Raw genomic sequence first — 24,236 nt, 5'->3', positions numbered from 1 at the left:
AAGATAGACAAAATAGGCATTTAACAATGTTGTAATATCTCATATTTTTACTTTCTATCCACAAAAGCAAAGAAATAATCAAAAATTCTGAATTGCATACAGTAAAGCCTGTTCTACAGTAACTTCTGAATTGCACACAGTAATACAACAAAAAAATTTAATTCATTATTTTCAAAGTCAGATTGTTCATGTAATGAAACTGACTTCTGGATCATTTCTAACCATCTCCAATTGAAATAGTTAATAAGCAGCTGTTAGATTAGCAATTTGTCAACAATGCCCAGTTCAACCAGAAAACCTAGTTAGACAGTTTCTACTCAAGCAGCAAATCAAGTTGGTTACATACTTCTCCATAATCTTGTTCCGCCCCATTTTTTTTCTCGATATAAGATGGCTGAAAAATGACCTGTAGCTCCTACTCCTCTAGCTGATCAATTTCCTCCTTCCCTCATCTATTCCATCATACTGGTGGCATTTTGCTCCCACATAACAACAAAATATGGAGATCCCATTCTTCTTCAAGCAAAGTATAACCTAACATTCCCTTGAAATGGTGTACCATAACTTTGATTTTTGATCAATGAATCATCTCCATTCATGTACCATCACATCTCATGGAACATACGGATATATCCATTCAAAGGGTTATTCTAGATAACCTGAATGCTAAAAACAACAAACCCAACGAACAGTTTAAAATTTGGATTAAATATTTTTTCTAATAAAAAACAAAGTTTAACTTATTTTTTAGAATTTAGAGTTTAAATTTCTAACACATTGTCAAACTTCTTGCATAGGAGAAAAACATGAGTTTCATTTCAGTAAAACGCTGCTCTGCAAACAGATGTTCAATAAATTTTTTTTGGATGAATACACAGGTCTTAAATAAGTATGCAGAAAGAGGGAATATAGGAACAAACAATGAATACATAAAGATATGTTCGTCTTCAAAGACAGACACACATAATCATCATATTAATTCAAAGGTTGCTGAACTCCTATTATGTCCTATGCACATGTAAAACATATAATTCTAGTACATTTAAAATTTGGGTTCTTGTACTAACCACCACCAACTGACTAAATCATAATTTTTCAGGGTCTGTTTTCACACTTGAAAAAATGAGAAATTAACAAAAAGTTCAATGGTTCCTTAAAATCTCAAAATTCTATAATTGTATAACTCTTATTAAATGAATTTTTCTCACTCTTCTATTCTTCCATAATTAAAGAAATATAAACCATTCAAATAGTGAAATCTTTCTCTATTAACAAAGTTTTCAATCAGAATTTTAATTGTCATTTACTTGGGTTAATAGAGTAAAAATAACGATAAACCTAATATATATTAAATGCTTACACTATGCCAATTACATACTAATTACAGCCAACATGATTATCTTATTTAAACCTCATAAGAACCCAAGAGACAGATCATTATTATTTCCATTGGATAAAAAGAACTGACATCTGGTTTAAAAAACCCATTCATTTTTTCAAATAAAATCAAGAATTTTAAAAAAGGGCTTCTTTAAAATAAGCAGGGCTTTAAGAAATTTTAAGTCATCAAATTATAAAAGATCGAGTATTCTTTGACAAGCCTTGCAACCAAAAACAAACAAAACACCATATTTGCAATTAAAGTATCAAGAAGCAATAAAAGAAACAGCATACTCTATGTGAAAGTTAAGAAGCCAAAAAGGAGAAAGAGATAAATATTAACAAAACAAAAAGTAAGGGGGAAATGCATTCTATTGCTGAACAATGTCCTTAAATCAGAGCCTTCAATCTAGGTCCCAGGAAGAGATTAAAGAAAAACACTGGAAGGAAAGTAGCAAGAGAACTATTTCAGAATAACAGGTGTAACCTACTCAAGGTTACAGACCTAGCAAGTAGTGGGGCTCAGAATGAAGTCAGATGCCAAAGTGCACACAATGCTGCAGAGTACTGACTACGACAGACACTATTAGCTAATTTGAGAAGGTAATTTGAGAAATGATGTCTTTTGGAAATAGTAGAATCATAACATAAAGCAGAACTTTAGACATCTTCTTGTTCAACTCTCCATTTGTAACCTCCTTAATAGATCATCTCCCAGCCTCTGCTGAAACACTTCTAAGAGTTCACAGCCTAATTTTATAGCAGCCTACATTACTTTAACATCTATGAATCAAAATTTTCCTTTAACTTCCACCCAATGATCCTGAAAGGTTGTGTTGTTTGTATACCAGAGTCTTTTTAAAATGTGTTGAAGAGGTCTCCTTTGCTCCAACTGTCCTGGTTTCTAGACCCCCCCCCCCTTCCCCCTCACCTTGATCATTGTTCTCTGAGCATTCTGCAGTCCATCCTACTCAGGGTGAATGAAATAATCCAGATAGTGGTCTGACTAGTCTTGAATATAGCAGTATTACTACTTTTCTTACTATGAACACAATATCTTTACCTGTGTAATCTAATAAAGCACTCACATTTTAGGCTGAGTGGCTTATTTTATTTGGGCAAGGGGAAGGATGTGGTATGTTTCAGCAGGGAGTGGGAACAGCAACCACAAAACACTGTTGTTCATAAAAACCTTTATTCTGTTTTTCAAATGAAGTGTTATTAGGCTAAACCTATTTATTCTCTAATATATTTTTTAAAAATTTAAAAGTAGAACTTTTGTATTTAATACTGTTAAACATTTTTTTAGGTCATCATTTACTTGGGTTATCATCATTTACTTTCAATACCCTTTTGAAGAACTGCACCCTACAACCCCTCATTACAGCACTAATCACACAGTATAATAAATCACTGATTTTCTATGTCCTCCCTCCAGACTTTGTGCTTTTCAAGGGTAAGCACTTACCTCTGTATCACCTATACTACTAAGTATAGTACATGACACGTAGTAAATGCCCAAGAGATGATCAACTAACTCCCCTTCATTCTGTCATGTAACGTTCTTCCCAGTTTTGTACCACCTACAAAATATGTTTTGCCTCCTAAATATTCACACAGGTCATCTTTAAAATTTCAAATATAACGGGGTCAAGACTTATACAGCCCTGTGGCACATCCTAAGAGATTTCCCTCCACTTAACAATAAAGTTTAAGATTACAAATAAGGTTGTTTAACTACTTAGGATTCAGAGCAATATCTTTCCCCAATGTTCCCCAACCTTAAACACTGTCTAGGGTACACAAGAAAAATGTCAAGGTTATCACATTTGTAGATTTCCAAGAAAAAAAGTTAAGAAGATGTACATTAATGTTCTAAAAAGCCCTGGCAATGATTCTTCACAAGCTTCAGGAAAAAAAAGTTACAAGAAAAAACTGTTCAAGTCTTGCAGTGACAGCTTGCTTAAGTATTCTCTTACATCTTATCAGAAACCTATTAATGAGAATATTCCTTCCTTTTCTACACAGAACACTTTTACCCAATTATTCTACTAGTTATAAGAGAAACAACTTCACAACAAAAAATGCTTTATTCTACATAAAGTAAAACTGCTAAACCACTACAAAACTTACAGAGATCATAATCTTCAGAACAGATCATTACAACTAATATCTTCAAAGTTTTTATAGTAGTGAAAGCAAGTTTAAGAAAATGCTCATATTCTCTTTAGAAAAAAATCCACTAATGTACATAAAAATACATTTCAAGATGAGGACCATAAAAATATACTACGCACTCTTCCTGAAAGTTATGGAGAGGGGAGATGAGCTACTCACAAACCCTGGCGCCAAAAACTCTTAACAGAATCAATTTTAACATATCGAAAATATTAACAAGGGAAGGAGAAAGAGCGAGGGAAGCAATGCCAAAGTTACTGACAAAGTAATTTTTTAAATGCAAAAAAAGAGCCCTGGTTATGTGGCTCCATGGATTGAGTGCCAGCCTGCGAACCAGAGGGTCCCTGGTTACAATCCCATTCAGGGCACAAACCTGGGTTGCAGGCCAGGTCCCTAGTACGGAGCACAAGACAGACAAACACATATTGATGTTTCTCTCCCTCTCTTTCTCCCTCACTTCCCATCTAAAAATAAATAAATAAAATATTTTTTTAAAAAAGCTAGATTTTTTTCTCAGAACTCTGATTCAAAAGCCCTTTTCAAGACTTACCCAAGTGTGCCTCACTGTGAGAATTAAGTCCCTTCTTCTTCCCCATTTTTAGGCATAGTTGCTGGATTCTATGGGCATGTATATGAGTATTCACCACAGTTTAGCATATTTTTTAAATAAGTTTTCCAAAACTTTCCTCTCATTTCTACCTATGAAATCCTCCTCTTCAAAGAATGCTATACCAAATTTGGTAATTTATAACACTATGATGTAATCAACTCATTTAATTAGAAGCAATGGCTTAAAAACAACCTAACAAGTAAATAATGCACAAAACTAATATTTCACTACCAGTTTCAATTTTATAAGTAACCTATTAATCCAAGTTATCTGGGAGGAAGTAGGGATTAGACAAAATGAGAGTGCACAAATACAAGTCTAAAGTTTTGGAATACTCTATTAAGTCTGATGTTTTATCAGTCTTCTATAAGTTATACATTCTTCTACAAAGTTATACATATTATTTTGTATATACTATACATTTATTTATTTATTTTAAAAGCAACCTAGCACCCTGACCATTGTGGCTCAGTTAGTTGAGCATCGTCCTGCAAAGAGAAAGGTCACAGTTCAATTCCAGGCAGGGCACATGCCTGGGTTGCAGGCCTGGTCCCCATTTGGAGTATGTGCAAGAAGCAACCAATTGAGGTTTCTTTCATACATCAATGTTCCTCTCTTTCTCCCTCCATTCCGCTATCTCTAAAAATAAATAAATAAAAATTTTAAAATAAATAAATGCAACCTAGCTTTGTCTCAGAAAATTTCTACTATCACTCAATATAAACTTTTTTTTATCATAAATAGGATTTTTCTTGGCAACATTAAATGTCTCAATTTTAAACAGATTCTTGGACTGGGGGGCTCATACCTATCATCTACATTCACCATGAAGCTCCATGAATTTTTCCAATTAAAACTTGGGCTTCTTTAGCATTTTGGGTTTTTTAACAAAGACATCATGGACAGAACAAATAGATTGGCAAGCCATTTCTATGTCTCTTCCAATGCTATCTAGAATCAATTTACTGGCCACTTCTTTAAAGACATTTGTTTGTATTTGTCTGATTCCCATAATTATCTTCTGGATTTGGCAGACTTGTTAATACTGAGCATAAGTGGTCTTCTGATTTTAACTATTGTATTTTTTAGTAAAAGCAGCACAAAACACATAAAGCAGATAACCATCTTGACATCAACATGAGATTCCATCATGGTCTGCCATTTTTTGACCATGGAGGACATTTTGTCGGGGTAAGATCCATGCCATAGAAATTAGCTGCCTTAGACATCCTCAGTAATTAGCTTGAATTTTCCAAATGCAACTTCATCATTCCGCAGATCAGCTAGCGAGACTCACTTCAAAAACACAAGCTTTGGAGATCATCAGATGCAATTTTGGTTCTTTGAGTTCTCATGACCAGTGTTTTTTCAATATTTCTTATACTGAACATAGCTGGTGCTTTCACAGCACACCAATCTTTCTTAGAAAATAGATCCACCACTTTCTTCTTGCCTCCCTTTCTGTCATGTTTCATAAGGCACTTGGTTCTGCCGACCACCACGCTGCTGCTCAGAGAGCCAAAGGGCTCAATTTAAGTCTTATTTCAACACTGGCAACTATTTAAGAAAGCTTATCATATATTAATGTGCTTTACATTGTAAGCTTCACAGAAAGTTTGCAATGTCTACCAGTTAAATACAAACTGACCATACACAACTATCTACCATATTCCCTCCCTAAAAGGAAACAAAAAGGCAATAAATAAAATTAATTCACAAGGACAGAGAGCAAAACACAATAGCCAACTGACTGGGGGGGTGGGGGGAGGGAGGCAGTGTCCAGTCTTCTAACATAAGAAAATGGAAAAAATGAAAAGGATAAAATTAACAAATTACTAATGGATTAATACAGGAAAATTTCCTAGAAATAAAAACCATGTGTTTTCACACTGAGTCACAAAGTACCTTAGCACAATAACTGAAAAATACACCAAAGCTTTTAATCACTAAGTTTGAGCACAGCAGGTCATGCTCTCCAGCATTCTGTACTTTAGTTACCAAAAGAAAAAAAGTAAAGAAAATGTCTGTTCTAACTGTTCAAAATTGTATCATACTTCATATTGTCTAGTGTTTCATATCCAAGAGACAACCCTATACTTTAGAAAATAAATTCTGAAAAGCTAAGATTTATCAAAAATTGTTAAACTAACATTGAGTAAGATCATTATTAAAATTCAATGTTAACTTTATTTAAACTCCTTTTGCTCCTAATAGATTCTGGTTACTTTAATTTAGCTTGGCAAAATAACTAACCTAAAAACGAATGATACTTTTTTAAAACCACGAGCCTCAGAAGGGAGGAGGAGGCAAGTAGCTGGACAGGAGAGACACAGGAATCTGAGAACAGAAGACTTTATATAAGTTCTTTAAAAGATTAAATCATGGTAACTAATTTTTTTCTATCAACCTAAAACATTCATATGGGAAAGTTGAAGAGAACCAGTTAATTTTCTTAAATATAATTCAGAAATGTGGAAATTCAAAGTTAAGCAAAAGTACTTATCAACTATACATATTAGTGCTGGCCTTAAGCAGATAATTATGATGAAAGACAGTATGTTTCTATGTGTCTACTAGACTAAATTGTTTCCTGTCAGGAACTATGTTTTAATATCTTTGTATACTGATGACTAGCACAGTACCAGGTACACAGTAGACATTCAAATATTCACTGAATAAATGAGTAAATGAAAAGGCCTAACATATAGAAAGTAAAAAAGGTTCTCTTCAATACCTAGTTTTAATGAGCTAAGGCTACAAGAGAAAATATTCAAGAATTAAGTAATTTTTAAATTAAATAAAAAAATTACTTCCATACTAATAAGATATTATTTACTTCTTCAAACACCCTAAAACTAGAGCTAATTAATAAGAGCTAGAGTTTAACTATTTGTACTTCATATTGGTATCATTTTTCCCTTGGTTAATTTTATTGGCAGAATTATCTTGGACAGAAGACAAACCATTTAAATTCCAACAGCATTCACTCACAGCATCCTCACCCTGTCCCCATACACAAATATACATCACCCTCAGACCCCTATCCTTTAAAGGGATTATGCAGTTACAATGACAGATGTTTGAACAACAAAAAGGGGCGACTTTTACTAATGCTACAAATATTTGCAAAATACAATGTTCAGTATCATGCTCCACACTCAAATAAATCACCTGTAAGATCAGTAGATGCCAGAAAACCAGTAACTTAGTGGAGTATGAAGGTTTACCTACAAGCAAATGTTCTAAACAATTATCATCCAAACTATAAGTAGCAAAGTTAAACCTACTCAACAGAACTATCAAATACAGCACATTTTGTTTACATGCAAATGCTGCTAATTACTAATGAGTCTTCTCTAACATCCTTTCCATTAGGCACAGCAGGGTTGTCACTTGAAAAAGCTTTTTAAAAATAGTCTGAAATTAAGGGTTATTAATTTTCACTGCTGATCCTTAGTCTGAACTATTCCTTGGATTACTATCTAAACTCGAGTGAAAACGAATGGCAATCCTAAAATTCATGTTCTCTTCCCTAAATATGATTCAATTGCACACAAAATAACCATACTTTTTTTTTTAAATCCTCACCCAAGCATGTTTGATTTTAGACAGAGAGGGGTAGAGAGAGAAACATCAATGTAAGACAGAAACACTAACTCGTTGCCTTCTCATAGATGCTCCAACCCAGGATCAAACCCAAGATCAAACCCAAAACCTGGGTATGTGGCCTAACCTGGAATTGAACCTGCCACCTTTCAGTCTATGTGATATCACTCCAACAAACTTAACCACACTGGCCAGGGCTAGATTCTTTTCTTTTTCTTTTTTTTTCCTTTTGAAGGGGCAGTTTGGTGCCACTGCCTTAATTTGTGCTAATGCTGCCAGCAGCTTTGCCCGCCATTGCCTTTTCACCAATAGTGCAAATGTCAAACTAGGAGAAATCTCAAGTAACATCTTGTTTTGAAAGACCCCACACTTTGTTAACAGCCAGACTAGAGGAAAGAAATTCAGGAAACAGTAAGGTAAGTCAAACTTAGAGGCTGATGGCCTAGAGGAGCGATTAAGAGGGAACTACAGGGAAGGCATGAGGATAAAGCTCCCAGAAGAAACTATAGAAGAACTTAGGGTTGGCAGATTTAAAAACTGAGGTTTTGCTGTCTTAAGCAGCGATGTACCCAGCATATTTGACTCTGGAGCTAATCTTATTTTTAATAAAATTCATTTTAAAACTGTTTTAAATTTACAAACATTGGAAGTTCCCATATGCTCCACACCCAGTTTCCCTAATTAACATTTTACATTAACTTAATATACTTGTTATAATGAACCAATGTTGATATTTTATTATTGGGTTAGCAAAAAAGTTCCATAAGATGGCTCTAGTAGCACTTAGTTGTCTTTAACTTCATTCAAAACAATTCTGTTAGACTGTTATGACAGCTGTCATATCAGCGTGCACTAAAAAAAAACTTACAAAATTGGTGAATTTTTGTGCAGCCATTTTAATATTGAGGATGAAGGAAAATACGCAACATTGTTAGTATATCATGCTTTATTATTTCAAGAAAGATAAAAACATAACTGAAATGCAAAAAAAGATTTGTGCTGTGTAGGGAGAACCACATCAAAAATGGTTTGCGAAGTTTTGTGCTAGAGATTTCTTGATGGACGACGCTCCATGGTGGGATAGACCAGTTCAAGTTGACAGCAATCAAATCAAGACATTAACTGAGAACAATCAACATTTTACCACACAGAAAATAGCCAACATACTCAAAATACCCAAATCAATAAAGTTATTGGTGAAAATGAAAAAATGTGACTTTTATTTTACAGAAAAAAACATAGCCTTTTTGGCCAACCCAATAAATATACATCATCTGAAATATATACACTGTTGAAAACAATGAGACCATCTCATTTGGAACATGTCAGGGAAAGATCTTCAGTATATGTTCCTTAGTGAAAAAAGCAAGTGAAAGGATAGTATGTATAGCATGATCCAATTTATGTTTTTAGGAAATATATTTATGTATAAGTACATTAATTTAATAAATACTGAGTTCCTTCTATTCACCTAGTTTGTTCTGGATCTAGACATATACACATATAATAAATTAAAATTATACAGACACACATAATTAAAAGCCTGCAAAGAAAAATGAATAGCTCAGACACAAAAGGCTACATATTATATGATTCCATTTATATGAAATGTCTGAAATAGGTAAAAAACTACAGAGACAGAAAGTACATTAGTGGTTGCCTGAGGGTGAGATGAGTTGTGGGCAACGGGAGTGATAGCTGAAGGGTGCATGACTGCTTTGTCAGGGACAAGAAAAATTTTCTAAAACTGGTTAGTGATGAATGCATAACTTTTAAGTAAATTAGAAACTATTTAACCGTGCACTTTACATGGATGAACTGTATGGTATATAAATTGTCTCAATAAAGCTGTTATGCTCTGCCTACCCCAAAAAGAATAGATACTAAAGTGGTTGGGAAGGGGGAATGATGAAGACCATTCAAACTTTACACTATTGCCCAGGCTGGTGCTACTCAGAAGAATGAGTGCTAGCCTGTGAACTGAAATGTCATTGGTTCGATTCCCAGGCAGGGCACATGCCTGGGTTGTGGGCCAGGCCCCCAGGTGGGAGCATGCAAGAAGCAATTGATCAATGTATCTCTCACACACCGATGTTCCTCTCTTGCTATCTTTCCCTCCCTTCCCCTCTCTCTAAAAATAAATAAATAAAATCTTTAAAAATTAAAAAAATCTTTACTGCTACATCATTACAATGAGAAATGTATTCATGTGTTATCTACCTAAAGATACATAAGTAAACATAAAACAATCTTTCATAAATTATCATGGATTTAATGTCATGCAAGTTCATCTAAGAAACAAAAAAAGTGTGAAGCTATAACTCTATCTCAGAACATTAACAATTAACTGACAAATAGACCTGTGCATTAGCCCCCTCACTAACAAAAATCTTTTAACACAATTTGTTCATTTGATAAGCATATCTTAAACACCACTATGAGAATGGAGTGGTATACAAAACAACACTGGTCAAAAAAAAAAGCAGCAAACAGCTCTAGCTTTAAGTTAAGGACGTTTGCTAGACAGCTGGGAGACAAAACACACACAAAGTAGACTGGGGTCAGCCTAAAGAAAATCCTGAATACAAAAGTGAGAGCTAAGACTTTATCCTGTTTTTGATGGAAAGCCACTGGAGTGACAGGATGAAAGGAGTGTTTGGGGGAAATTAACCTGGCAACCAAACCGGAATATTGAAAGCAGAAAAGAATAGCAGGAAAGGTAAGAAAGAGATGAAGTTTTTTAAAATAGGATCATTTGTAACAGTCCTGTGAGTGTTAGTGACATTTCAAGCTTACTAATTAATGTTCAAAGAGTTTATGTTTGTTTTGTTTGCTTGATTCCAAGGTTAAGCAGAAAAGGAAAAAGGTGGTTTGTTAATTTTGATGAATTTTAGAAGTGCGTAGGGAAGAATGAAGGTTTACCAGAAAATTCTGAGGGCAGAAGGGATTTGGGGAGCTATCTTTTCATGGGATACCACTGAAATCAAGAGAAGACAGAATCAAAAGCAATGGGAGTTCCATAATTTTTAACATGGAAGGGGAAGTACAGTACAAATATTTTCTAGTTAGAGTTGCAAAAAGTGCATGGCAATTAGAACTACTATAAATTGACAGTGAAGGGCAACTAAGTACTTTCACATTTCTCTATCACTGATTTCCAAAAAAACTCTAATGATAAATTTGTTACATATATGCAGGTTTAGGTGAGGATCAAATTTGACATCAAATTTCAAGTATGATCAACTTCACATCCTTAATTTCACCAACTGTTCCTTCCACAGTAGTTTTCAGATGTTGTACAAATAATCTTCATCCACGCATGCATTTATTATTTATTAATTGTTTTAATACATAAAGTTTCCTTCTTAAAATAGAAAAATGTTTTCATTGCCTATATAGCCTTCTTTCTGTAACAGCCTCCTGGAAACAATGTTACCTACCAATCTAATATTATGGCAACACTTCTCTAAGATTAAAAATATGAGTCAGGCAAACTCTCACTTCCACTTTCTGAAGATTAATGTTCAGCACTGTGTTTTAAAATGCCAGTTAAAAACAGATGAGCATCTAAACAAGGCACATAATCTTACAATATTTGACTATTGTCACATAATTTCCCAAAATCAAACATACTTGAAGTACATACTATTTCATAATCCATTTCATTTTTGTTAAATGTTCTGAATCAGAAGAAATGTTCACTTACATTTTGTAAAATCTATCTCTGCCATCATTTAATAATTTTATCTGATAGATTTACAGACGCAAAAATAAAGGTGTAGACAATGAACAAATCAAAAATTACTTATTTCACTCACACTTCATCTAGTTAAAATGCCATCTGCATTGTTCCCTAAAGCATCAAAAGGACTGTCACATTAAGATATTTAGTTAGAATAAAACATTTGCAAACTTTTATATCATGTTGTTTGTCAAGATATTATTTAAAATAGCAAGAAAGTGGAAATGATCTAATTGTCCAATGATAAGGGACTAAATGAATAAAATATAATGTTACCTTTCAAATGATTATATAGACCTGGAAATGATCATATTTACTAACCTGGAGAGATAGCCATGAAAATAGCAGCTTACAAAGAGTACTATGGTATCTTTTTGTGATGAATATACAAACACATATGCTCACAGAGAGAAAATCTAACAGGACACCCAGATGTTAACCATGATATTTCTAAGTGCTAGGATTAGCAGTCCTAGCACTGATGTTCATTTTTCTGCCTACTTTTTTCACTATTCTCTGAAATTTTCCCAAGCAAAATAATATTTCCAAGAATTAATAGCTATGATTCCAAATAATAAACTTCAAAATCTTCCTTGCAAAAACCCAAGTAACATCCCAAAATATCCTGGCAAAGAACATGAGGGAAAATTATCAGCCACAATGTAACTAGAAATCTTACTAAACAAGGCACCAGGACCAGCATGGCACCTCTAAGGCAGCCTACACTACGTCCTGAAATCACAAGACCCGTGTTCAAGTCCCTGCCACTTTTATTTGTTTGACCCTGAGCTAGTCACTTACCCTTTCTGGGCTCCCTTTTTATCAATAAAAGAGATTACCTGCCTTTCCTATCTCAAAAATCTGTTGGAAAAATGGAACAAGATAATCAGATACATTATGAACTGCAAAGCACTATATATTATTCAAACATTTAAAAAAGGTGCCTAATGTCAGAGCAGAATACTTCAGAAAACACTACAATCAATTCTATGAAGTAATGAACCAGGGGTTTTGTGTATTTAAAGGCTACATCTCATCAAAAACACCCAGTTTTTCAGAAACTTACATACTTCTTCTCAGGACCCACTACAGTCATTAGCCATTTTTTTTAATCCATAGCTACCAGCAGGAAAGGGTTACTCTGAACTCAAAAGCAAGCACCATGGAGCAGCATGGTGATGGAGTGCACTAGGAGAAGCCCAAGTTTAATCAGCTATGGACTCACCACTAAGCACTATAGCGATCAACAGGGATTACAGGAGACTCTTTGAGGAGAAAAGCAACAATCACCCAGAAGAAAACGGTGGAGGAAAATGCAGTATTTCAAAACAATTACATGAAACACCTAAAAGCTAAAGTGTTCTATAAACTGTTCTCAAATAATGTTCATAAAAATGGTGACCTAAAACAAAAAACATAAATGTGGCACTTGACAAAGCCAAGTTATGGAGATTCAAAACAAATCCATAAATAAATTGTCAGATATACTTGCTTATATCTAAAATAAAAGCAGAGAACTTATACACCACAAATACCAAAATTAAGTGGTTATTTCTTGAAAATAAAAAGACAAAATATGATGACAGAATTTACTGACATACTTATAAGTACTTTTAAAAGTATGTTTGCCTTCCTATTTAATTCCACTATTCACTAAAACGATTATTTCTTCCTTGCCAATGGTCCTCCTGTGAGCTAATATGCCAACATAACTTGATGAGTTTTAGTGCAAAAACTATGTGTAATTTTTTTAAAGTACTATAAGAGAGACATGAAGCTGTCAGATAACTCCAAGATCAGCTAGCCATCACATCCTCCTGCTTTTAACTTCCTAAAGATAATAAAATGCTCACTCTCCACATTCTCACAAATGTCACTTATGGGTATTCCCTTAATGAAAAATTAAACCTTTCACAAACAAATGTGCACAGAGAACTCTTTTTGATATATATGACTCACAATCCAATTTTTATTGGCAATATCTTTTAAGTGTTGCAGCTTGCACTATTCCTATAGGGGATACAGATCTATTCATTTTTCTCATTTGATCTTTGTAGGTTTTGTGAGTTAGAACGCACAAAAATGGGCGATGAGGAAAATAATTATGAATACAATCCACAGCAAAATAATACGTGGGCTGTGAATTAAAATAACAAAAAAGTCACTGCATTTACTCAAAGCCTCACGGCTGGAAATCCACTGGCAGTACTTTCACCTAAAATTTTGAGAAAAAAATCGGGTTTTTCTCAATTCTAAGTGACTTTCCCAACCTTATTAGGAATAAATGCTATTTACCTCCAAAAACCATGAAAAACCATCAGAAAATGTAATTTCCAAAAGGAGTATCACTGCACAGAATATTATATAAACAACTGATAGGCATTCCTAAGATCATCTTCCTCCTCCAAAAATAAGAGCAAATCTAACCACCGTCGAATATTAACAAGATTTTTAATACAGCTATCACCAGCAAAGCAATTTATCACAGCTCCTCAAAGTACTGGGCACACACGACGACAGACCAGTATGCCAAAAGTTATTACAATTTGAAAAAACTGTACAACACGACCATAAAAGTAGAAAACAACTCCTCTGGAAAACCTCAAGTATATTTTGGAGAGAGCAAAAAAGGGCGATCGATTTTAGAAAAATGTTTTCCCCCAAGTGTTTCGCGTGTACCCGACACCGGTTCATTTTTGTAAAGAGAAACTTTACCTAACAAGACTCTCACCAGGGATCTGATCTATCTATCCCCAAAGGCACTTTTTTAAAATGAGAAAGAACAAAGGAGGAAATCTCCCAGCATGTGCTTTCCATACCAATTTCTTTGGACAGCATCAAGAGTGACAATATAGCCAGCACAAGCTTTTCAACTTTACTCTGTGGTCCATGTAAAACAGAACTGATTAGCTTCATTCAAAAGGATTTCTAACAAAATAAATACCAAAAGGCAAAGATCACACAGTGACTACGTTTTAAGAGTAAAACTACAGAAAACAGAACTAAAGCTGTGCACTCTTTAGTTCAAGAGTTAATTACCTCCAAATATTCAAATTCCTGAGGCTTTTCCATTTCAGTCAATAGTTTGAAACCGGAAAAAAAAAACCGAAACTAAACAATCTAAATATGCTCTCCCTTAATTTGTAATTAGAAGTAAATTTTAAGAGAATGACACTCAAAGATAATGTCTAAATATACAAATTTTGGAATATTAACACTGCAAAATTATAGGGGAAAACGATCTTTCAGCGAAGTTTCCTACAGAAAAACTCTCCAGAAACTAACCTGGCGTTTGGTCGTTCTAGAAGTTGTCGTTTCATTATAACGCAGAAAAAAAATTTAATGATTTTTATTAACTATGAAAAGAGGATCCCTCCAAGATTTACAACTGTATATCCCAATCTCCACTGATAGATGTCAGTTCTCTGGGTCAGGATATAACCAGCTGCTTGGTTCACACATAGGAAGCCACAGAGGGGAATATCGCGTTCAGAGCCTCGAAATAATACGCGTTAGTTAAAAACTGCTTGCTGCTAAACCAAAATTATTCAAGCGGAGACCCATTTATCACAATCCAATCATAAGGGTTCCATCCCCCCCGCTTCCCCCCCCCCCCGCAACTGCTTGTGTAGTGGTATATTTGCTTCGGTAAAGAAGCCATCATCAGGTAAAGCTTGGGGTGGGAGAAAAAGCGGAGCAAAGGGGGCACCCTTTCATCCAATTCCGCGAGGCGTGAGTAATCGGTACAGTTGAGAGGAACGGAGGAACGTTCTATTTATTGGGGGTTGAAGTAGGATTAGGGGAGAATTTCGTTCAAATCAACATGGCCAGCAAGATGTCCCTACAAACAAAAGGCAACGGGGGAATATAAACACGAACCATTCACCTCCATCAGCTATAGCATCGCCATCATGGAGTGTGCAGAGACCCCCAAAGGCTCCTCTCACCCTCCACACTAGCCGAAGGAAAAGAGAGAGAGGTGCTTCCCACCACCCACGACTGCTTCCAAATTCGGTTTCTCTCCCCGGTAGCCCAGAATCAGACAGAGTAACGTCCCGCCCAGGCAGATTCCCCGCTACCCCTCAGCCGAACCCCGACGCCGCCCCGGGCTCACTAAACTTTACTGGAGCTTCTACCCGTATCCCCTCCCCATCGCTCCAGGATCGTACTGCCCTCGAGCGGGGCACACCAAGAGCCTCCTGACAGGCGGGCAGCAGGGGACAGCCGAGTCCGGGGCGGGGGCGGCAGGGAGCCACGGAGGGGCGGGGCGGCCGGAGCCAAGTTCCCGAGGGTCTGAGGAGAGCTCCTGACAGGAGCCCGGACTGCAAAGAAGGAAGAGGAAGCGGCGACGGGAAGCTTCCCAATCCCCCCTACATGTACTCTCTACCCCAGCCCCCGCACCTCAAGGTGGGCCGGGGAGGCTGACTGGACTGGGAAGAAACCGAGCCTCAAGGGTAGCCGCAGCCTGCACCTCCGACTCCCGATCTCTTCCCCCGCCACCCCCGCCAGGGGCGCCCACAACAATAACACGCCGGCGACGACCCGTCAGCGCCCCCGAGGCACCCGGGGCCCGCGGCCCGCCTCTGCCGGGCCCCCTCAGCTAGGGCCCGGCGCGCCGCTCCTCCCTACAACTCCAGACTCGGGTGGAGGCAGGCCCGAGCGGCCCCCCAGGGCCAGACCCATTCCCCCCGGCAACAGCGGCACCGTCTCCGCGACCGAATATTAGAAGTGAATTCGAGCTGCGCTTTACCTTTAGTTCCGCACTGTCCGCCATCTTGCGTCTGTCAGCGCAAGCGCACTGAACCTCGCCGGGGGCCGGGGCTAGACCCGCCCCTCTAACCAGCCTGGCCCCGCCCCGGCCCGTCCCCTCTCGTCCCTCCACCTCCCTGGCCCGCCCCCGGCCTCCGCCCCGTCGCTGGAGCTCGGAGCCCCGCCCTGGGCACGTACAGCTGCGAAACGGACACGTAGCATTTAAATAATGGCGCCAAGAGGGGAGGTTTGACAGTTACTCCCCCTTCGGCATCCCCGCCCCCCGTCCTGGCGGGGCTAGCGCCTCCCGGGACCTGCCGCTGCGGAAGGGCTGCTGGTCTGAGCCCCGCCCCTACGAGGCCAGCAGAACTCTGCTGCAAAGCTTCGAGGGCTCCAGTCACAGGAAACAATAGAGCCCCCCTCCTCCAATCAGCACCTGCTACCTGCGGGGGTACGCGTGAACTAAAAATAACAATCCGTTACGTTTAAAGATCACTTAATGAAGCATTTCCAGATTTATTAGCTCAGATCCTCCTCATGACAAGTCAGTGAGGTACACAGAGAAAAGATGACAATTTCTTTGGTATATAAATATGTATTCAAAAATAAAAGCTCAGAGAGGAAAAGTGACCAGTCCAAACAAGCACATAACAAGGGGGCTTAGACAAAAGTCTGAAGACGTTCATTCATTAACTACTTTGTTTCAGGAAAAATTATTTAGTAGCTAAGTACAGACCCTGTTTCTAAGGGTTCTGTATACAATGCGAAATTAAATACAACAAAGTCCCTGCCAACTGTAGTTTTTTCAATAGGAAAACAGACAAGTGAACCAATAAAGCTATTACAACTGGTGATGTATACCAGAAAAGAGCAAATGGTCCAGCAAGAGAAAAAAAGGGGGAGTATTTAATCCTGGGAGAGCTTTCTCCACTAAATTAACATTTAAGTAGATATGAACACTTTGCCCTCTTCTAAAAGCCTCCTTATACCTCTTCCCCAACCCCTACTTTTTGCTGCTCAGTTTTGCCTCATACCTCATGCAAAATACAAACACACACATCATCAACAACAAAAAACTCCCTTATCTTCTCACCATCAAAACTACTCTTATAGGCATAGAAATCTGAGGTTACTACGAATGAAGAAGTATTCCTGTGCCTATGAAAACCAGTCCTTCCACCAGTGACTTGGATTTCTTTCCCTTCCACATTCCTAAACATTTTACTCCTACAAATAATTACCTTGCCCTCCCAGCATCATTACTTTTCCCCCTTCTATTAGCTTACTCCTATCAGCATATAAACGCACTAATATTCCTCTCATCTAAAACAAATCTCCTGGAGTGCTTGTTCCCACATCCTCACTTCACATTTACTTCTCCGCATACTCTGATGCAGTATTGACTTCCTTCATTGAGATCACTTATGCGGAGGAGGGTATAAGGGGACTAAATGGTAATGGAGAAAAATACAATACAGATTACATTTTAAAAAATAAAATTAAATTTAAAAGATCACTTATGGAGATTACTGATGATCTCCAAGTTTCCAAGGACAATGATCAATTCTCTATTCTTATGTAAATTGACCTCACAGCAGACTACAAACATATAACAAGCTTCCTTACTTTTAAAACATTCCCCTGCTCCCTGAACTTCCTTCAATGCCTCACTATTGGAATTTTCTTGTTCCTTCACTTGCTCTCCTTTTCAAAATCCTTGATTTCTCCCCTTTGACTCAATCTTTAAATGTTCCAAAACTCAGTCCTTACTCTTATTTTCTCTATCTTACTCTCCCCAGATGATGTCATCCGAGTCCTTGACCTTAAGTCTATAAACTGATGACTTCCAAATTTCTGTTCAGCACAGACCTCTCCACCGAAATGCAGTTTCACAAATCCTATTAGCTGCTTAATATCCCCACTTCAGGACTCACAGTCATCTTCAACTCAAAGAGCCTTGATTTTCACCCCCAATCCTGCCCCTTTCCCAGTATTCTCAGGGGATGGCACCATCTTTCACTCAATTTCTCAAGGCAAAAATCAGGAAATCATCCTTGACTCCTTTCTTTCATCCGCCTCTCACACCTAATCCATCAACCAGTCCAACTACTCTGCCTCTAAACCATATCTCAAGCCCTGCCATTTCACTGGATCTCCACTACCATCACCCTACCCCAAGCCGCTGTGACTTCACAAATGGGCTGCTGGGAAGACAGCTCAACTAACAAGACCGCAGTAAGACTTTTGTGTGGCCTTAGGCACTTTTGTCCTGTAGAGACTGTGGTACAAGAAAAAATATAATTCGACTTTGTCCCTGCTTTCCATCACAGAGCTCTTAACACCCTTGAAATTTCTTAATACCATTGTCTTTTGTTATTCATAATGAGCCTGAGTTTATGTTGATGAGGTCACTCAGGGTGGGGCTCCTGCTGGGAGTTGTCACTGGATTGGAGCAGCAATGTTGAACTCAAGAATTTTTAAAACAAGCAGTGCCCAACTATTTTGTCAGGGGTACTCTCCTCTTTTCCATTAGACTGTCAGAAAAAAATAACAAGAGCCAATACAATAGCGTGTGACTGGTGTGACTGGATCAAAATTGTACCTATTTTTTTCTCAAATCAGCAAAAATATATATTTTTTTGGTGTGCCACAGAATTGTAATTAGTTTATGTGTGCCATGAAATGAAAAAGGTTAAAAATCTCTAGATTAGAGGGAAGTTAGTGAATACATGGAAGTACTAGGAGGTGGGGTGTTAGGAGGGATATTGAAATCTCTGCATCTGCTCCCCAGTACTTTGCCCTATGCATCTCTTCCATTTCACTGTTCCTGGGTTGTTTCCTTTATAATAAACTGGTAAACATTAAGTAAAGTGTTTTCCTGAGTTCTGTGATTTGTTCCAGTGAATTACCAAATCTGAATGGGAGGGCCGGGTATAGAAATCCTCAAATTTGGTCATTTGGAAGTACCAGGGGCCCATGGGACTGGAGACTGTTCTCTGAAGTAGGGACAGTCATGTGGGACTAAGCTCTTAACCTGTGGGGACTGAGCTTATTTCTGGAGTTAGTGTCAAAACTGAATTATTGATATTAGAGAATTGATGTGCAAAGACACTATATATTTGGTGTCAGAGGAATCTCAGAGGCCCCTTCTTCCTTAAAAATCTATTAAAAATTACATTTTACAACTGCATTGGTATAGAGACTAATGTAATCCAAGTATACTTAGTTTTCTTCTAATTTTAAAGATTTAAAACATTTTTGTGGGACCCTAAAACTATTGTGGTCCTCACCCAACACAGAAACATTAACTCAAAATGAACCAAAAACCTAAATATGAGTTAAAACTATAAAATCATAGCAGAAAACTTAGGAGTAAACTTCTATTACTTTGACACACACTGTACACACTGTACATTCCTGACACACACTGTTGTCAGGAATGGTACAGCCACTTTGGAAAATAGTTTGGCAATTCCTTTGAAAATTAAAAGATATACTAACCATACAACCAACAACTGCACCCTTGCGCATTTATCCCAGAGAAACTGATAGGGGAACTCGAGCATTAAAGATTTTAGCCTTAGCTATAGTTGATAGGCTTAAGTGATTAACGCAAGTGGAAAGCTGTTATTCCAGGAACTGGAATGCATGAACTGCAAGACTCCAGGAGGTCCACAGCCCAACCTTTGTGGCCCAGGGGTCTTCAAGGACGGAGAAGGTATCTGAGTCACTGTGCTTCAGGGAGGGAACACAAATAAGGAATTGCTGACAAACAGATGGAAAAAGTACTAGAGGGAATGACCCCCAGACTGCAACTCTTATCTCATTAACCTTTTTTCCAAATGCCGTGCCTACCCTCTCTTCTCCTTATAAAAAGGTCAGCTTGAGATGAAATGTTAAATGGTTTTTAAGGGCATGTAACTGCCATCTTCTCAGATCGCAGGCATCTGAATAAAGCACCCATATAGATCAATCCTTGTCTCTGCTAACTGGTTCTGGTACTGACAGACAGAACAAACATGACTTTTTTGGTTTCAAAATGAAGCCTTTTTTTATGCAGAAGGTGTACAAGAATGTTCACAGTAGCTTTATAAGTTCCCCACACTGGAAACCATTCAAAGTTCCTTAAATGGGTAAATGGCTAAACAAACTATGACATATCCAGCCCCAGCCTTGTAGCTCACTTGGTGGGAGCATCATCCCATAGACCAAAAGGTTGTGGGTTTGATTCCTGGTCAGGACACATAGCTAGGTTGTGGGTCCAATACCCAGTTGGTATGTACGTAGGAGGCAACTGATTGATGTTTCTCTCTCACATTAATATTTCTCTCTTTCACTGTCTCTCTCTCCCCTTTCCTCTCTCTCTTTCTCTAAAATCAATAAACATACACTCAGGTGAGGTTTTAAAAACAACAACAACAACTATGACATATCCATTTTATGGAATACTATTCAGCAATTTAAAAAAAAAAGAACAAACTATTGATACTCAGTTTGGATAAACCTCATGGAAATTATACTGAGTGAAAAAAGAAAAAATACCAAAAGTATGCTTATTAAGTAATTCTATTTATGTACTATTAATGAAAAAAACATAATTATAGAAAATTTTAAAAACATACATTAGTGGTTGTCAGGGTGTTAGGGATGGAAGGAAAGGATGGTTCTTGTCAATGTCAATTTCCTGGTTTCACATTGACCAGTGTGGCTCAGTTGGGTGGGTGTCATCCCACAAAGCAAGAGGTTGCTGGTTCAACTTCCAGTCCAGGCTCATGCCTGAGTTGTGGGTTCCATCCCTGGTTGGGACATATGGAACCAATCAAGGTTTCTCTTTTGTATTGATGTTTCTCTCCCTCTCTTTCTCCCTTCCTTCCCTTCTCTCTAAAAATAAATAAAGAAGAACTTTTTAAGACATTTCTTGGTTATGATATAGTACTATTGTTCCATAAGATATTAACTTTGGAGGAACCTGGGTAATAATGACTATGACTTGCCTATACATTTCTTTGTAATTTCTTGTGAATCTGTAATTATGTCAAAATAGAAGCACATGGACACATTTTAAATATATATGCATGTCTGAAAAGTTTGTGTGTACGTATAAAATGCAATATATAAAAATTTGTGGCAAGAGGAACATCAGCAAAATGTCAGAGCAGGCAGGTCCAAACTCCCGTACCTCCACAGAAACGCACACACACATGAACTGTCCAGTCGTCATTGTAGGAACTTCAGAAAACAAAGATTCACAGCAACTAAACAAATGTTTAATCCAAAAAAAGGCAAATGGTAAAAATCTTGAAAATGGTGAGAAAACTTTATGATATTTTTTCTTACTCCTGCCCTATTCCCTGTCTTAAAGATAGCAGAACACCTTGCAAAGATGGAGCCCTGGTCCCTGGCAGTCATTGCGCTTGTTCTGGTCTGTCTGGGGTGGCTGAAGGATGAACTCAAGGCATTCATCTCCATTTTTCCTAACGTAAAGCCCACAACTAAAAAGAAGTGGGTATTGTTTGAAAATGTAGCAAGTTGAACAAACAGCCTTCATCTGTCTGAGACCAAAGATTAGGGTTGGTTCATATAATAGACTATCTAAAGCAGGAATTTCCAAACTTCTGGCGTCTCTGGGCCACACTGGAAGAAGAGTTGTCTTGGCCACACATTAAATACATTATGACATGTAATCACAAAAAAATCTCATAATGTTTTAAGTAAATTTATGATTTTGTTTTGGACCACATTCGTAGCCATCCTAGGCTGCAGGTTGGACACCCCTGATCTAAAGCCGTGGAGTAAAATCTGGGGAGAGAAACTCACTGGGAAATTAGAACATTCAAATTCAAAAGTACTCATGAACACAGGGGGAATGTAGAAAGCTACCACATGCCTGGGACAAGATGAATACTCAGAAAAACCTAAAGAGATCCTGAGATTCCACCACATACTCGGTGCAACCAGGAAGAGAAGGCTGAGGAAGAATGTTAAATGGCCTGGCTACGTGCTAAAGGAATATCTCCATGCAGATCCAAATTGCAAAGATTGGGAAAGGTTCTTTTATAGACACGAGTATATTTTTTTTTTTTACTTTTTAAGTTCCCAGTGTTCAAGGAACTCTTAATAAAAACATTGGGTGAACCCAAGCTGAGGCTTCAACAATCAAGGACAGCAAACCCTGCCCTGGCGGGGGTGCTCACTTGGTTAGAGTGTTATTCCAGTACCCCAAAGACTGTGGGCTCGATCTCTAGTCTGGGCACATATAAGAAGCAACCACTGAGTGCATAAATAAGTGGAACAAAAAAATTGATGTTTCTCTCTCTCAAATCAATAAAATAAAATGAAATTTTTTAAAAAACAGCAAACCCTGAAGAAGGGAGAGAATTTAATTTCCAGAGATAACATATTATATTAAAATAGCAGTTTTTGAGAACAAAAATAAATCACAAAATATACAAACAGGAAAATAAGGTCTGTTCAATAAAAAAAAATGGACAGAAATGATTCCTAAGGAAGCTCAGACATTGGACTTATTATACAAAGACTGTTAAACCACTGTTTTAAATATTCACAGAGAGCTAAATGAAGAAAGGAAAAAGATGTATGAACAAAATGAAAATATCATAAAGACATAGAATTTATTTCAAAAAGAACCAAGTAGAAATTTTGAAGCTCAAAAATGTACCAAAATGAAAATTTTACTAGAGAGGGGTTCAAGAGCAGCTTTGCGCAGTCAGGGGGAAAATCAATTAACTTGAAAATAAGACAAGTGAAACGATCCAATCTGAGGAGCAGAAAGAATGAAAAGGAATGAAAAAAGTGAACAGGTCCTAAGGTGGGAGGGGTATCATCAAGTGGCCCAATGCACGTATTATGGGAATTCCAGAAGGAAAGGAGAACATTGGAAGAAGTAATGGGCAGAAACTTTCCAAATTTGATGAAATATACCAGTATAAACATTCAAGGAGCTCAGTAAACTCCAAATGCAGTAAACTCAAATTGATCCATGAGACACATTACTGTTAGACTGTCAAAAGTTGGAGAGAATCTTGAAAGCAGCAAGAGAAAAACAATGTATTGCATACAAGTATCCTCAAACAGACTAAGAGCTGATTTCTCATTAGAAAACATAGATGCTAGAAAGCAATGAAATAACATATTTAATGTTCTAAAAGAAAATACTGACTTGTATGGCTCAGTTGGTTGGAGCATTGTCCCATAAACCAAAAGGTTGTGGGTTCAATGTCTGGTCAGGTCACATGCCTAAGTTGTGGGTTTGGTCCCTGGTTGGTGCATATACGAGAGTCAACCAATCAATGTTTCATTCTCACATTGTTGTTTCTCTCCCTCCCTCTCTCCCTCTCTCTCCAAAATCAATAAAGATATCTTCAGGTGAGGATTAAAAAAAAAAAAAAAGAACTCTATATCCAGCAAAATAGCTTTCAAAAATGAAGAATATAAGACATTACAAGATAAATGAAAGTTAATAATAAAAAAAATCTTTACAAATAAACCTGCCTGAGAAGAATGCTTAAGGTAATCTTTTAGGCTGAAATGAAAGGACAGTAAATAGTAATGAAAGTATGTAAAGAAACAAAGAACATTGGTATATGAAAGAAACTACATAGGTAAGTATGTCAGTATTATTGTCCTTTTGGTTTTTAACTCCTTATTTTCTGTATGGGACAAATACACAAAATAATAACTATAAATATATATTGATGAGCACACACACACATATATAAGAATGCAATCTGTGACAATAACAATATAAATGGGGAGGGGCAGAGATGTATGAGAGCAGAGTATATATTATAGAAATTTAGTTGGTACTATTCAGATACGGTTGAAGAATCACTAAAATTTGTACAGAAAGGGAAAAAAGGGAAGGAATCAAAAGAGAACACTACAAAACAATCACCAGGGTACCATAAAAAAGGTAGTAATGGAGGAATTAAAGAGTAAAAAATATATGTC

At 37.2% G+C, this 24,236-nt stretch overlaps 1 protein-coding gene across 1 annotated transcript in view; it reads right to left on the bottom strand.

Moving 5' to 3' along the window:
* PIAS1 (protein inhibitor of activated STAT 1) overlaps positions 1 to 16,320 on the bottom strand; it is a 96,569-nt gene extending 80,249 nt beyond the window's left edge. Inside the window, exon 1 of the mRNA XM_045822263.1 lies at positions 16,267 to 16,320. Coding sequence (XP_045678219.1) covers positions 16,267 to 16,290 — 24 coding nt within the window. The 5' untranslated portion in view covers positions 16,291 to 16,320. The remainder of the gene's footprint in view (positions 1 to 16,266) is intronic.
* Positions 16,321 to 24,236: the final 7,916 nt, after the last annotated feature.

This window comes from Phyllostomus hastatus, unplaced genomic scaffold, assembly GCF_019186645.2.
Source record: "Phyllostomus hastatus isolate PE091 unplaced genomic scaffold, TTU_PhHast_1.1 phas_scaffold_501, whole genome shotgun sequence".
Classification (NCBI taxonomy): Eukaryota; Metazoa; Chordata; class Mammalia; order Chiroptera; family Phyllostomidae; genus Phyllostomus; species Phyllostomus hastatus.
Note: the sequence above shows the minus strand (reverse complement) of the source record. Positions and strands in the feature narration are given on the sequence as shown.